This window comes from Apteryx mantelli, chromosome 8 (assembly GCF_036417845.1).
Source record: "Apteryx mantelli isolate bAptMan1 chromosome 8, bAptMan1.hap1, whole genome shotgun sequence".
In the NCBI taxonomy this organism is placed as follows: Eukaryota; Metazoa; Chordata; class Aves; order Apterygiformes; family Apterygidae; genus Apteryx; species Apteryx mantelli.
This window is the reverse complement of record NC_089985.1, coordinates 31,375,376-31,386,206: the sequence shown is the minus strand read 5'-3', so window position 1 is coordinate 31,386,206 and position 10,831 is coordinate 31,375,376. Positions and strand designations below refer to the sequence as shown.

Below are 10,831 nucleotides of genomic sequence, written 5' to 3'. Positions count from 1 at the left end.
TATTTTCCATGGGAAATAGGTAACACTCCACATAAAATAACACACATTCAGCAGTCCACCAAAATCTGTATTTGAAGGCAGAAGCTTACCTCTGAAGAAGCCTTAGCAAAGCCACCAGCATGGCCTTTCTGTGCACTGTGTGCCCAGGTGTCCCCATGCAACGTGTCCTCAGGGAAGGAGCAGGCAAAGGACTAGGGCTGGGGGGAACAGGGGGAGGCAAGTGCTGATGCCCTCTCTCCTGTCTGTTCAGTTCACTCCGGGGCTTGTCTCTGAAAGAACAAAATAGCCCCATGAGCTCCAGGCCCAGCAGTGGAGGCAGGATGCAGCTGTCAACAGCACAAACACCCCAGATCTAAAAGGGACCCTTCTACCACTGCTCGCTGTTCTCCCAGACCCCAGTATGAGCCTGGGGGCTAGTCCCTGCCCTGGGGCAGGGACTCTGGTTTCAGGATAGAAGGCAGTTCAAATGGAGTAGTTCTTGATAGATGCCAGGGTAAGATGGAGGGGTTGGAGACTGGCCTTTAAGTGATGGACCCCAGCTTTGCACTCACCTTCTGTGGGCTGCAGCTTTGCCATCTCTTTGGGGATGTCCACTCTATTGGAGGCCAGTATTTCAGCCTGGAATGAATCCATTTTTGTGTACCATGTCTCAGGACTATCCTGGAAGAGGCAGCAAAAGAAGGTTAGTGCCTTAATGGGACCTGGGCAACCAGCACATACATGTTCCAAGCCAGTCAGAGAATGGATGCCTCAGCCCAAATGGGATGCTGCCCCTGCCTTACAGCTTGGGTGCTTTGTGAGAAACAGCGTAGATGCTGGGAGCAGCGTGGGGCTGAGCGCTGCTAAGAGCCCTTGAACTCTGTTAAACAGCAGCACCCAGGCTCTGGCTGCATCATGCACGCATCCAGATTGAAAGGGCTGCTGGGCTCTATTAAGTTTGGACTAAAGCAAAGCAGTTCCCTTGGTTCAGTCCCCCTCTACCTCAAATGGCACTACATGTACTTAGGTGTACCCAGACTTGGGGTGAGTGAGGATGGTCAATGCAAGGAACAAAATGCTGCCCCTTGTTTGCTCCACCTTCCCTCTCTGGACCCAACGTTGCCAGTTACTCTATCTCCACCCCAGGAGCTAGAGCCAGGAGGGACCCGATTTGGAGGGGCTCTTGTCTCCTTAACCCTTAGGCCACCCTCCTGACACCCAAGGTCTCACTATCACAGCGGTAGCAGGAGTCCATGATCCCTCCTTGCTCTGTCTTGGGGCTGAGGTCAGAGCAATTGATCTTCCTGAACACTGGGACTGAAGATGAACGTTACCAAAAGGACAGCTTGGTTCATTCCCAGTCTCTGGGATCTGATTCAGGACTAGATTTCTTGTGAAAAGTCCAGTCCCCATGCCCCCACAGAAGGTCCTGAGGCTATTAACAAATCCCATAAGCGAGGTGTGTTTACCATAAAGAGCTGGAACAGTGTGTCTCCTACTGCCATCCTCACGGGCTCCTCCACAAAGGGAAATGTGCGGACAAAATACTGCAACAGAACAGAAGGTTGGTGCACAGGGAGTAGGGATGTGTGTGTTTGTGTGTAGAGGGTGGGAGCTGAACATATGATACGGCTCCAGATAACTTCAGCAGTGTCACACACCACTGATTCTTTGAGCTGTCTCCTCTAGCTCCAGTGCTGATGATGGCACTTTGTGAGCACTGCTTCACTTCATGAACACACCAAGAGGGTGTGACACGTGGGTCCCTGCTCAAGCTTCACCTTGTCCCCACTGCCCTCCCCCGGTGCCAGTTCCCACCTTCATTGGACAAGAAAAAAGAGGGTATTTCAGTAGAATGATCACAGTGAAATAGCTGCCAGGGAGTTCATCCTGCTGGGCTGTCAGTGTCTGCTGAGGTGAATGCAGCACTGACCCTCTGCATTACTGAGAAGGTTTCTGAACCCCTTTTCACACTGAGCAGCCCCTTCCCTTCTACTGACAGCATGTTCCTCCCCCTTCCCAGATGTCACCTGTGTCTGTTAAGCAGGCAGGGCTGTGCTGAGGCAGGTCAATATGGCAGGTCAAACTCAGCTACTTTGTGAAGGAAAAGTCATTCCTGCCTTTGTGAATTAGCCTATTTCTGCTGTGCTCAGAAACACCGTCCAGCACAGGGAGCCTTTCTGCTAAGGCGCTCTGGGAGGAGACCCCATCCTATGATGTCCTCTGCCATATACCACCACACTCACCTCCAAAGAGATGCTGGCTTGTCTCTGGCTGCCTGCATGATCCTGATTCCCCATAGCAACCATCAGGCTGTGCACCACTTTCAGCTGGATCAACTCTGCTGCCACTTCTACTGAGTCCTTGGCTAAAATGCTGCAATGGAATCGGTCATCAGCCCCCATCCTGCATGCAGGAAGCAGCAAACAACAAACAGCTCTCACAACAAGCAGCTGCACCAGGCTGCTGTGGGACTGAGTCTGGGCCTCTTGGTGCAGAGCTAGTGAGACCCCAATGGAAAAGGATGTGCTCCTCTTTCTACACTGTCCCCAACTAGTGGCATCATTGGACAGGAGACAGAAGCGGCTCAAAATAAGCAAGAAACATTTGGCTGTGCATGGACTGTCAATCATTTAACATGTAGATTTGATGAAAACGAACTGATAAATGATTGGCAGGAGTTTCCAGGCATGTCTGTTAAAGGCTAGCAAGTTTCCTGTGTGACCACGAAGAATCCAGGACCAGAGGTAGAAACACCACCAAGACTGCTTCTGTGAGCCCATCCACTGGAAGACACCTCAATACGTCTCCCAACCCATTAAGGGCTTTCTGTCATCTGCTTTTGCAGGAGAAATGTTGTCACAGCACTGTCTTGTGGGCATTGCAGGAAATTCATAGGAAATGTACAAAGTTTAGCACAAAAGGCTGAATGTAAGGATTCTCCAGTCAGATACAGGCACTGGGTTCTTCCATTGGGTGGCTGATGTTAAATAACGGTGTTTCACTGCTTGCTGAGGTTACCAGCTACGCTGAGAGCATTTGAAGCTTCTAGGCCAAGCCACAGAGGGGACATTGTGAATGCACAAATGGCCAGATCTGAAGGGATTCCACACTTCCTTGCAAATAAAATTTCAAGCCAATTCAGGTGTCAGTAGCAGGGAGGGGCTGAGCACTGCTACCTTCCTGCGTGGTATCAGTCTCTACCCTCCTCCTGAGCCACTCTGTCTCTGAGCAGTCCAGTGCAGGGGCCTTGGAAGAGCCAGGGTGCTTAGCCAGAGTGAAGTGTCAGAGGTGAATGCTCCCTGGGAGCAACACATCCCAGCCCTTTCCTACCCAGAGGAAGCTGCTTCTCTAAGGTCCTTCTCAATCTCCTGTGGGTTTGGTCCAGAGTTTCTTACCCAATGGCTTTTGCAGCAGCTGCTTGCTGAATATACACCAGCACAGGCTCCCTCAGGCAAGGCAGGGCTGGGTCTGCATGAGGAACATTAGGAAGGTGAGAATGATGCTTTGACATGCTTCTCCTATGAAGTGTTAGAAGGGAGAGAAGGTGAGGTTACACTGGTAGCATGAAAGGAGGATACTGTTTTTCAGGAAATGTGCCTCAGGGAAGCCTGTGGCTTTGTATCATAAGTGGTACTGTAGGGATCTGTGTACATGCACCCATGGCAGCACAGACACGGTCACTGCAGCCTGCTCTGCTGAGTCAGGGAAGGAGATACCCAGGGCTGGAATTGTTCATCAACCTCACCCAGCACATGGCAGACTTCAGTGGGTCTCTGAAGGCCTGTACACTAGTACTAGTGCTACGGGCAAGCACTGTCCAAGCTGGCCCAAGCTCCCATCTGTTTTACCATGTGCAGCCCATTTCATGGCATTCATGTGTCAGGAGCCTTGCTACCATCCTGACCTTGCTGGACATGAGCTTTGTAGCACTGAACTACACAAAGTGGTCACTCGTGTTTTTGAAGGATGGAGGAGCCCTGGGTCCTTAGCAGGAGTGCTGGGTCTTGCTCTGACCCTGACCCAGGCACCCCTTGCTGCCACTCCCCTCGCCATGTGGGACAGCTTCCTGCACCCCCTCTCCTGCAGAGACAGGACAATGCATGAGCCCTTGCAGAAGGAGACAAGGGACCAGTGGAAGAAGCACCCCTTTACCTGGCCTTGATTGCCCTGGCAAGCCACAGGCTGGGGTGTACCCTGGTGCCTTCTTCAGCACTTTTACCTTGGGTGGTTTCACTGCAGAATGAGAACTCTTCCTTCCTGGGTGGTATTAGTAGCGCAACCAGGCCCTTCAGCAGGGCTGGCCGGACCTCACAGGCCATGAGGGCTCTCAGCAGCTGGATGGCTAGAGAAGAGAGGGAGCTGCTGTCACCACCTCCTCTGCACAGGGCCTCTCACTGAGCACCTCAGTGCTGGCCCAGGCATACAAGCACTTTGATGAAGACCAGAACGTGCTTGTAGGGAGGGGCAGGTTTTTGACTATGTTTTCGAAGCCTCCTGCCTTTGCAAGTAAAAAGCTTTGCGCTTTTCATCGCGAGCGCTCTAGAGGCGTATTGCTGGCGAGCAGGCACGCGACAGGCGGCAGCAGCGGCCGCTCGCAGCTGCCGCGCGCAGCCGCGCCTTAGGAGCGACCGTTAGGACCAACGGCTTTAACTACCGCGCCTCATGAGCGACCGCTAGGACCAACGGCTTTAGAACCAACAGTTAAAACTGCCATCACCCAACATGCTCTGTTTTTGACCAGCTATAGGGGTAGCTCCACCGAGATGGAGCCTCAAAAAATTCCTCGACACTCGTGCTTGTTCCTCTCCACGGAAATCTTTAGTAAAAGGCGAAAGATTTATACGATCTGAAGAGAAACCAGAGTATAGCTTTTTCTTCTGCCACCAAAACAGCAGCCGCCCGACCGCCGCCCCCCAGCCCACGGCGACTCCCGGCCCCGCCGCCCCGGCACAGCCCGGCCCGGCCCGGCCCCGCCGCGGGCGCACGATCCGCGCGGCTCCGCGCCCGGCCCCGAGCGGCCCCGCCGGCGGCGGCAGCAGACCTGGACCGGGATGGGGACCGCGCCGTGCTGCCGCGGTGCAGCCTGGGTATGCTAATCGGCGCATGCTAATGAGGAGCATGCTAATGAGGCCGCCCCGCCCCACGCCCGGCACGGTCCGGCCGGGACGGCGCCCAAAGCCCCGGGACGGCGCTGGGGGCAGCGCGGAGACGGACCGAGCGCCAGGTCCTCCCCGCCTCCGCCCGCGACGCGGAGCAGGACGCTGCCTCGGCTCCCGAGAACACCCCCAGCCCCTTCTCCCAAGCAAAACCCCGCATCATTCTGTTTTTGACCAGCACTAGGGGTAGCTCCACCGAGATGGAGCCTCAAAAAATTCCTCGACACTCGTGCCTGTTCCTCTCCACGGAAATCTTTAGTAAAAGGCGAAAGATTTATACGATCTGAAGAGAAACCAGAGTATGTGCTAACCTCTCGCCGCCGCCCGTCCCACCCCCGGACGACGACTCCCAGCACACGGCGACGCACAACCCCGCCACCGCCACCGCCGCGGCCCGGCCCCGCCGCCGCCGCCGCCGCCGCCGCCGCCGCGGCGCCCGCCCCGCCTCGGGCACAGCGGCCAAATCGGGGCGGCGGCGGGCGGAGAGAGCGCTCGGCGCGGCACGGCTGTCCCGCGGTGCACCCTGGGTATGCTAATCAGGCGCATGCTAATGAGGCGGCCGCGGCCCGCCCTCGGGCGCGCAGCCGGGAGGGAGCGGAGGGAAAAAGCGGGGCGGCTCCGGCGGCTCCGGCACCGCCCTGGGCTATCGCGGGCCGCGCAGGCGGAGCGGGACCGCCGGGGCAGCGAGCGCCGGGCCGGGGCCCGCGCCGGCGGCACAGCCAGGGCCCAGCCCGACCCGGCATCGCCGCGCCCCTGCCGTGACGGGCCGCTGCGCCCGCGGCTCCCCGGACGCGGAGGTGGCGGCGGCGCTGCCGGGCCCGGGCGCTGCGGCTCCCCGGCGGCGGCGCCGAGCGGGGGCCCCGGGCAGCGCTGCGGGCGGCCGGGCAGGGCGGCCCCGGCCCTCGCCGTGCGCACCGCGGCCCCGTGGCTCCCCGGCGCCGGGCACCTCATGTCCTGCGCCCGCCAGGGACACGGCACTGCGCTGTTTCTGCACTGTTTTTGACCAGCTATAGGGGTAGCTCCACCGAGATGGAGCCTCAAAAAATTCCTCGACACTCGTGCTTGTTCCTCTCCACGGAAATCTTTAGTAAAAGGCGAAAGATTTATACGATCTGAAGAGAAACCAGAGTACAGTTTTTTCTTCTGCCACCAAAACAGCAGCCGCCCGACCGCCGCCCCCCAGCCCACGGCGACTCCCGGCCCCGCCGCCCCGGCACGGCCCCGCCGTGGGCGCACGATCCGCGCGGCTCCGCGCCCGGCCCCGAGCGGCCCCGCCGGCGGCGGCGGCAGCCAGGGGAGCGGGATCGGGACCGCGCCGTGCTGCCGCGGTGCAGCCTGGGTATGCTAATCGGCGCATGCTAATGAGGAGCATGCTAATGAGGGCACCCCCGGGCCAGCCCGCGCTGCCCTCCGTCCCCGCGGCGCCCCCTCCCCGGGACGCCGCCGGGCGCGGCCGGGCCCTACCTTCGTACTGCACCTCCAGGTGCACGGAGCGCAGCACGCCCAGCAGGGGCTCCACCGCGCTGCCGGGGGCCTCTCCCACCACCTCCTGCACGACAAGGGCCCGAGTGACACGATCCCCCGCCGGGGACACCCAGCATGGCCTGGGCACCGTGGGCAATGGCTCAGTTCTTGCTGGGAGCAGCACCCAGGCCTTTGCTGTGATGTATGGGGCTAAGACCAGTACCCCTAACAATCCTCTCCTCCGAGCCAGTCCCTCGTGCTGGGCCTGGGGGGTCCCTTGTGCCCCAGCAGCTCACACCCCAGAGATGGTGCCCGCTAGGCTTGGGGGCCTTTTGCTCAATGCGTAACCACAGCGTTGTACTCAGGCTGTGTTCCCGCATCCCAGCCCTGCTGTGCTCCACCACAAGCATGGGAGCACCGACCCACCTGCCTCCCTCGACACGAGGCGCAGGCAGTATTGAACAGGAGAGGTTAGGACTGGGCCCTGGAGCACCAGCTTCACTCTGAGCTGTGGGCCTGCCTCATATTGGCCCTTGGGGCTGGGCCCACAGCTCCCACAGGAGTGTCCATGGGGGGTGCTTCAAATGGGGGAGAAGCATGTATTTCACAAGGGGAAATCCCCTGCCCTCATTGCTAAGGACAGGAGCAGGATTAAACCTGCAGCATTGAAGTCCCACAGGGCTTTCTCCTGCAGGAACTTGGAGAGGAGAGCCAGAGACAGGCATTGTCCAGGGCCAGGGGAATGCTGGGGAAAGCTAACAGCTGTCATTCACCAGCAAGACTCGCTACCTACCTGCATGACCCTGAGCGTCTGCAGAGAGAGCTGCTGGGCTCGCGGGGAGGTGCACGGCAGCACAGCAATGAGGCCTTTGTAGACTTGGTTCTGGTACTTGGGATTGCCATGGCCCAAAGAGTCCAGCAGAAGCTGCACTTCTTCTTGAGCCTCTGTTGATCTGGACATTGCCAAGAACTCAGCGATGGATCGCACCCCTGTGCAGGGAAAGAGATGCCAAGTCACATACCTAGATGAGTTTGCAGGGCCCACATCTCAGCTGCTTTACTTGATACCCTGAAATAACCCAGCACCACATCCCACTTGAAGCACGGCTCAAAAAACAGAAGCCAGGAAAAATGCTCTTTGTTCTTGTCAGAAGCCACGACACCAATTGGGAAAGCAGACAGCTAATTTTTCAGTGGGAGTAGATGGCTAAGACCCTTCTGCAGGTATTTAGACCTGTAAAGACCCTGGCACTGAGATGACAGCAGTGCTGCTAAGGATCCCTCTGCCAATGCTGCTGCTCCGTCCCTCCCGGAGGAAGCTGTGATGGCAGGTATCACCCCTGAGTCTCTCTGACAACAGGAGGCATCCTCCAAACTATACAGCTAATGAGATTTGGCTTCTACTGCTGGGGAGAAAACAGGAAAAAAACATAATGCTCTTTCAGGAGATACAAGTACAAAACCCTCCTGCCTCCAGAGGGGAAGTCTGGGAAAGCTTGCAGTGGGTGATCACTGCAGGTAAGAACGGAGACTGGTTTGTGATTTTAACTGTAGCAGTTGCAACCAGCAGGACAGCAATATTGCATCAAAAGAAATGACTATAAAGAAAGCTGGCTTATAAAAATCAGAGAGGGGATGAAATTCCACCACTCAGCAATAGCCGAGACTCTGAACTCCTTCTGACAAGACAAACGCTGCAGCAATCTGCTGTCCAGCGGGTGAAAGAAAGGGAGTGGGCTTGGCACTGCAAAGAGCCCCCACGGCCAGAGGTCAGGGAGAACATCCTCGCCTGAATGAGGAAAGAGCACGGATGGACACACCGCCTACCGTAGCTTTCACAGATGAGCTCCTTGTACTTCCTGCCAGCATTTGCAATGAGCTGAAGCAGCTTTACAGACTCCCTTTTGTCCTCCTCTTTCAGGTGGCTCAGCCCTAGTATTTCCAGGAGAGTCAGGACACCTCCGATCTCCAGAAATTCAATGAGGTATCTGCGTCTGCAGCAACAGGGGGAGCAAAGGCAGAACTGACACCTGGAGCCCATCTTCCCCCATGGGTGTTCCCTGTTCTGAGAACCATCTCCTGATGCCTCGCTGCAGTGAGCGACCAGCGCCTGGACAGGGAGCTCAGGGTGCCGGAGGCACAGCTGGGATTGCCTGGGCTGATGCCTGCCAGCAGCACGCTTTGCTGCCTGCAGGTCACCAGCTCCCGTTTTACGCTGTGCTCATTTCAGATGCTGAGCCAGAGGCATGGAAAGCCCTGTCTCTGCACTCAGGCTCTCACCAGATTCCTTCTGTGTGGTGCCAGTGAGCCAGTGGCTTGGGAGACCTGCTCAAGCAACAGATCTGTAATGAAACTCTTGCTGTTTATAGTAAACTGTGACCTGGCTGGGGCCTGCCTTACATGAAGTGTGTGCACAGCCCTCCCAAATGCCTGCCCCGGACTTGGTGTTTCCTTTATTTGTTCACCCCCTCACCCTTGTGTGCCTTCCTCTCAGCACTTCTCACCGCAGTGACATGCTGTACTCACCCACTTGCAGCTGATAAAAAGATGCCAATGGACTTCAACAGCTTGTCTAGGCAAGTGCCATACATGTAGCTGTTTGACAAGGTTAAGGAGGGAATTACAGACTATCTTGGTGTTCCTCAGGCAGCCTTTGGCAACGTGGAGGTCTGAACCTGGGTAATCTCTTTGGGAGAGAGGACAGACCTTCCTCCCACAGGCCACTGCAGAGACAGCACACACATCCCAGTATGGGCAGTGTGACCTGGCCAGTGACGGCCTTGCAGAGAATTTGCATTACACTTCTTTGACTAGAAGGACAGGATGTTCTGACATGAGTTTTGCTGAGGTGAGAAAAAACACGAGTTCTAGGTCCCTGAGAGCCAGGCTACATGAATTTCCCTTCAGTTCCAGCTTTAAATAGCCATTTTTCCCCCCTAGAGAACATGGCTGAATATGGATGCCTCCACACAGAAACTTATTCTTTAAACAAACTTTGGCTAGAGAACTTTTCCTTCCTCTCCATCCACTATTCCACTCCACCTCCAGCTTTCAAGGAAACAGATACATCATCCTGAGCCATGCTGTTAGGCGAGCCAAAAACAAGCTGGCTCCCTGGGAGAACTCCAGCTCCAGCTCTGGCCCTGTCTTGCCATGATTGCTTTTAATGAAGTTGTCCAGGATGTGGCTTCGAGCAACTTTACGGGCACTGTCCCACTCCTGCAAGAATGCCATGAGCTTCTTGATGGCTTCCTGCTCTTTGACAGAAGTCATGATCTCTTCTGCCTTGAGGAAAATGAGAAAGAAGTTAAAAAAGGCCCTGAAAATAGAAACAGTCTGTACTAAGGAGTTACCACCAGAATCACATTTAAGATCTTGTCTGATAAATAATCATAAAACACTTAATAGCCATTAATTACATTTCATTTTCCTTTATACTAATTTCATAGATAGGAAAACTGAGATAAAAAGAGAGTTCCTCCTATGCCTGGAGCTGCACAATGAATCTGCAATGCACATGGAATTATATTCCAGATTAGATGGCTTCACCACAAGAGCTCTCTTCTTTGTTCTGTTAATAAAGGCATTTGATATTACCCATTCCCCTAGCCTCATTTCTTGCTAGCCTCATGATATGAACACTGCATCACATAGCTGACCTGCCAGAGAGTAAATAGGGTGAAATGAGAGCACAAATAGCTATGGATTTATGGGGAATGACAGGGTCAAGGGAGTTTAAATGCCCGTTTGCGCAGCAGTGCAGCATGCCCTCACTCAGGAGATGGAGTGATAATCATTAGTCCCCTCCAGGAAGATGTGTTTGGCCTTGGCAGTGGAAGAGTGGTCTGGGACCCTTTGCATGGTGGACATTTGCTCTTTTTTTTGTTATCTAATCTCTATGCACAGGTTCTGAGTTTCAAATGGCATGTTTTTAAACAATCTGAGAAAACCTGAAATGATTAGAAATATTTGCAAGAAGACTGAAGCTTCAGAAACGTCCTTTGCCTGCACCTCTTCCCATCCCTCCACACAGGTGTTAAATAAAGCATTCCATATTTAGCCTAATTTCTTTGGCACATTTTGGGGTCATTATGATATCCCCTATTCCAGATTTACAAATCTGAAGATGCCCTTAGTAGAGGAATGAAATGCCAGAGGACTAAGCTCTCCATCCGTTCACGTAGACAAGAATTCCAACGACATGTAATGTATTTAGCTTTAAGATGCTG

General features: G+C 55.1%; 2 protein-coding genes and 3 non-coding genes across 5 annotated transcripts in view; all 5 read right to left on the bottom strand.

Moving 5' to 3' along the window:
• The window catches only part of RPS8 (ribosomal protein S8), a 72,682-nt gene that overhangs the window by 29,613 nt on the left and 32,238 nt on the right, over window positions 1-10,831 (bottom strand). The gene's annotated exons all lie outside the window — the stretch shown is intronic.
• Window positions 33-10,142, bottom strand: ARMH1 (armadillo like helical domain containing 1). Its single transcript, XM_013962025.2, has 11 exons — window positions 9,670-10,142; window positions 9,129-9,197; window positions 8,430-8,596; window positions 7,396-7,592; window positions 6,603-6,687; window positions 4,202-4,324; window positions 3,378-3,450; window positions 2,226-2,355; window positions 1,449-1,526; window positions 552-660; window positions 33-269 (listed from the first exon to the last, which is right to left on the bottom strand). The coding sequence occupies exons 1-11, from the start codon at window positions 9,873-9,875 to the stop codon at window positions 247-249; spliced, it is 1,260 nt and encodes a 419-aa protein (XP_013817479.2). The 5' UTR covers window positions 9,876-10,142; the 3' UTR covers window positions 33-246.
• Window positions 4,734-4,848, bottom strand: LOC136992576 (U5 spliceosomal RNA). Its single transcript, XR_010884937.1, has one exon. It is a non-coding gene; the product is annotated as a U5 spliceosomal RNA (small nuclear RNA).
• On the bottom strand, window positions 5,327-5,441 carry LOC136992598 (U5 spliceosomal RNA). The gene has a single exon (XR_010884959.1). It is a non-coding gene; the product is annotated as a U5 spliceosomal RNA (small nuclear RNA).
• Window positions 6,156-6,270, bottom strand: LOC136992587 (U5 spliceosomal RNA). The gene has a single exon (XR_010884948.1). It is a non-coding gene; the product is annotated as a U5 spliceosomal RNA (small nuclear RNA).